The 3857-nt window shown below is 37.3% G+C and overlaps 1 protein-coding gene across 1 annotated transcript; it reads right to left on the bottom strand.

Moving 5' to 3' along the window:
* Positions 1–2440: 2440 nt before the first annotated feature.
* LOC101416808 (olfactory receptor 2M3-like) lies at positions 2441–3379 on the bottom strand. The gene has a single exon (XM_004455929.3). It carries the CDS (start codon positions 3377–3379, stop codon positions 2441–2443), a length of 939 nt encoding a protein of 312 aa, XP_004455986.3.
* Between the last annotated feature and the right edge of the window lie 478 nt (positions 3380–3857).

The raw sequence follows: 3857 nt of genomic DNA on the forward strand, positions 1-3857 counted from the left end.
ATGATGACGTTCACCTGAGGCCCTCGGTTGTTTCTCTTCATGAAGTGTGCTCAGTGAGTCTACTCTCAGGCCAGCACACACCATTATGATAGGTACCAGATGTGGCGTCATGCAAATAATGTTAGTTTCTATGATGTGAGACTAGATAGGAAATGAATAGACCAGCAATATAAAGCATGCAGAGCTGCCACCATCTTCTTCCCTCACTTTTCTTATCTTTCCCAAATCAGGGAATCAAATAGCTCTTTCAGAATACTGGGTTTCTTAATGGCATGCAGCCTGGAATTATTTAATTCAACATTCATAGCTCCTTTAAACAAACCTTTGTTTAAATGTAAATAAATTCTCAAATATTCCAGAATGCCTAAGAATATAACACTATGTTCACACCTACAAAATCTAGAGGTTGCTGCAGCACTTAACAAACATTAAATAAACTTTACATTAGTTTTCCTATGGAAAATCTTTAAGAACTTGATATATTGCAATTTAAAAGTACGTTTTCCATTTTAAAAACAATCTATTGAAGTATGTCATTCATACATGAAAAATCATAAACAATAAGTGTATAGTGAAAGTTGTGAACTGATATAACATACATAATCTCTTATAGGGCTCTCATGCAACACTAATAACAAATACTTTGCATTGTTGTAAACATTTGTAACAATTTATAAAGAGCATCTTCAAAGTAGTCCATACCTTACATTTTGTGTATTTCCTCCCAAACCCACAATATTATTTTTTGTTCATAAGCCATATAATTTATTTAAAATGTACAATCAGTGCCATTTGTTATAGTCAATGAATTGCACATTCATCACTTCAAACATTATTAGAGTATTTTCATTACCTCAAAAATACAATAGATTTCAATCATAGAAGAGTATATGTCAGAAACCAGCATTAAAAAAAAAGAAAAAGGAAAGAAAAGAATGTTTTGAAGATTTCATTTGATCACTCTGAATTTACAAAGTGAATTAGAAAAATTCTCCTCTTCAGAATTATATTTTGGCACTGATTTTCATATCTTGGGGGAAAATTCTACCCTTTCTTACAAATTAGAGAAACAGCTGTGAAATATTTCTCACTTGTAATTTTGGAAATAGTAACAATGCTGCACTTGGCTTCTATGGTTTCTGTGGACACATTCTCAGTGGTGTTCATGTGTATCTAAAATCTTCACATTGTCCCTTTATGTTTACTTCCATGATCCTGTATTTTAAGAGGCCCAAAATATGATTGAATGTAGGCTATGCTACAAAATTCATGCCTCCACTCTCTTGTAAATGGGGCCACCATGTCTCTTTCTAGTGATACTTTAAGTAAATTTATACCAACTCCGTGCCCTCTTTTCGATATATCCTTACAGCAACCCCAATGCCAGAAACAAATTAGAAAAGTATATGCAAATTCCATAAACTTATTCCTAGTCCTTCTAATGTGAATCGAAATTGTCAGGTAGAATTGATCAATTTCATGCAAATTTGATCGTTAAGGGTGTAAAAATGGTTCCACTTTGCATGATTCTATGCACAAGGGAAACCTTCCAACTGAGTTTGATGTTCACCAGGAAAACATGGGAAAATATAGACACCTTCTGTCATACTGAGATTATCAAACTTTTATTACATCAACTTCCTAATCATGGAAACTTCAATAGTCATTTGACTGGGATTTATATATATATGAAAAATAAGAAAAACAAGAATGTTCCCAACTTGCTTCAAGGCATGGAAATGATAATTACCATTACTTCTGGATAGGGAGTAAGGCACTAGGATTTCTTTACCCTTTTGGGATTTACATGATACTAAAGAAAAAAATCCAAACTCTGGCATAGTGCTATTGCATTATCCACCAATATGGACACCACTACCATAACACAATGTGCCAATATACAAATGCTCAGTGCATCAAGGAAGTCAAAACACTTAGCAAGAAAAAAATTCTTCATTTGTCAAATATATATATATATATATATATATATATATATATATATATATATACCATTCATTTATAGGACAAACTTTTTGGTTAATGAGAAAATATATGTGTTTCCCTGACTTGACTGTTTTGAAAGAATATCAAAATTAGCCAAGTATAATATCTAGCCCAGTGCATATGCCAGTACAAGAAGATCAATAAGACTCTGGGTTTTCATACTAAGGAAAAACATTTTATGAAATTTTTGTTCACTATATAACATTCAATTTATCCAAATTATGCTTTTCATGAACATTGGTTTACATTCAAAACCAAAATGAATATACAACAAAGCCATAAATATTAATCAACTGGATGTGTATGGAGTATCAACTCTGATGCCTATAAATATCTCACTGAATTTGTACTTTGTTGCTATTCCATGTTTTTAAAATAAATATGTGCCAGAGAGAGGAGTTAGCAGAGAAAAGCAAACCTTTGAGTCTTATCCAATTTATCCTCCAGATTTGCCCTTCCCTAGCACCTTCAGGAAAGCCCTGGCCACGTCTCTGTTGCGAAGGCTGTAGATGAAGGGGTTGAGCATGGGGGTGAGAATGCTGTAGAAGGCTGACACCATCTTGTCCTGGCTTGGGGAGCGATTGGAGGTGGGCCGCATGTATATGAACATCGCTGCTCCATAATACATGCCCACAACAGTCAGGTGCGAGGTACAGGTGGTGAAAGCCTTCTGCCGGCCCTCCCCTGAGCTCATGCGAATGACAGCCAGAATCACACGAGTGTAGGAGACGATGATGAGCAATAAAGGCAAGAAAAGCATCACTATACAGCAGGCAAAGGCAAGTGTTTTAAATGTAGACGTATCCGTGCACGAGAGATTGAGGAGTGCCGGCACATCACAGAAGAACTGGGCGATCTCGCGGGAGCCACAGTAGGAGAAGGACAAAGTGGCTGCCACATCAACAATCCCGTCAAAGGATCCAAGGACCCAGGAAGAGGCAGCCATGAGGCTGCACATTTTCTTGCTCATGAGGTAGGGGTATCGAAGAGGGTGGCAAATGGCAACGTAGCGGTCATAGGCCATGACGGCCAAGAGGAAGCATTCGGCACCAAAGAGGGACACGTAGAAGAATATCTGGGCTTCACAGCCTGCCACAGAAATGGACCTCCTGCCAGACAAGTAGCTGTAGGCCATTCTGGGGACAGTGGTACAGATGAGCATGAGGTCCATGAGGGAGAGCTGGCTGAGGAGGAAGTACATGGGTGTATGGAGCCGTGTGTCCAGGTAGATGAGGAGAACCAGGAGAGCATTTCCCAAGACGGCCCCTGTGAAGATGCCGAGGACCAGGGAGAAGAGGAGGATGTGACTGGGTGTGTGACCGAACAGTCCCAGCAGGCTGAAGTCAGGACTAAATGTCTGATTTGCCCATTCCATGATAGGCATTTCTTTATCTAGAACCACAAGAAGTTATAAAAAGTAAACATCTGATTAGTGATTTTCCCACTTAAGACTCTGCATTGTAGTCTTCAGAACAACACGCAAAGCATGCCAAGAACTGTGCATTGAATGTGCAGAGTCTTTGCAGTCAGTTAGGATCACTCGTACTCAGTTCTACAACTATTAACTTGCATCTCCTTTGCCAAGCTATTTCCATTTGCTTTATTTTACTTCCTTCAACACAGGAATGATATTTTTTATTTTTATTTTCTTCATTAGGAAAGTTGTAAGCTTACAGAATAATCATGCTCAATGTACTTGAATTGCAATAGTTATTAAAGATTATATCAAATGTATTCCATGGTATCTGGCAAAAAGCATGTAACACCTCAAGGGACATATAATCTAGAATTAGATATGAGTTTATTAAAAATATTTTACATTAGTATGAACATAATCGATAACAGGAACAAAG

The sequence above is a fragment of the Dasypus novemcinctus genome, chromosome 22, assembly GCF_030445035.2.
Source record: "Dasypus novemcinctus isolate mDasNov1 chromosome 22, mDasNov1.1.hap2, whole genome shotgun sequence".
Taxonomy (NCBI): Eukaryota; Metazoa; Chordata; class Mammalia; order Cingulata; family Dasypodidae; genus Dasypus; species Dasypus novemcinctus.

Bases quoted from the DNA above. Each gene is read 5' to 3' on its own strand.
- LOC101416808 (XM_004455929.3), bottom strand. From the start codon at position 3,379: ATGGAATGGGCAAATCAGACATTTAGTCCTGACTTCAGCCTGCTGGGA.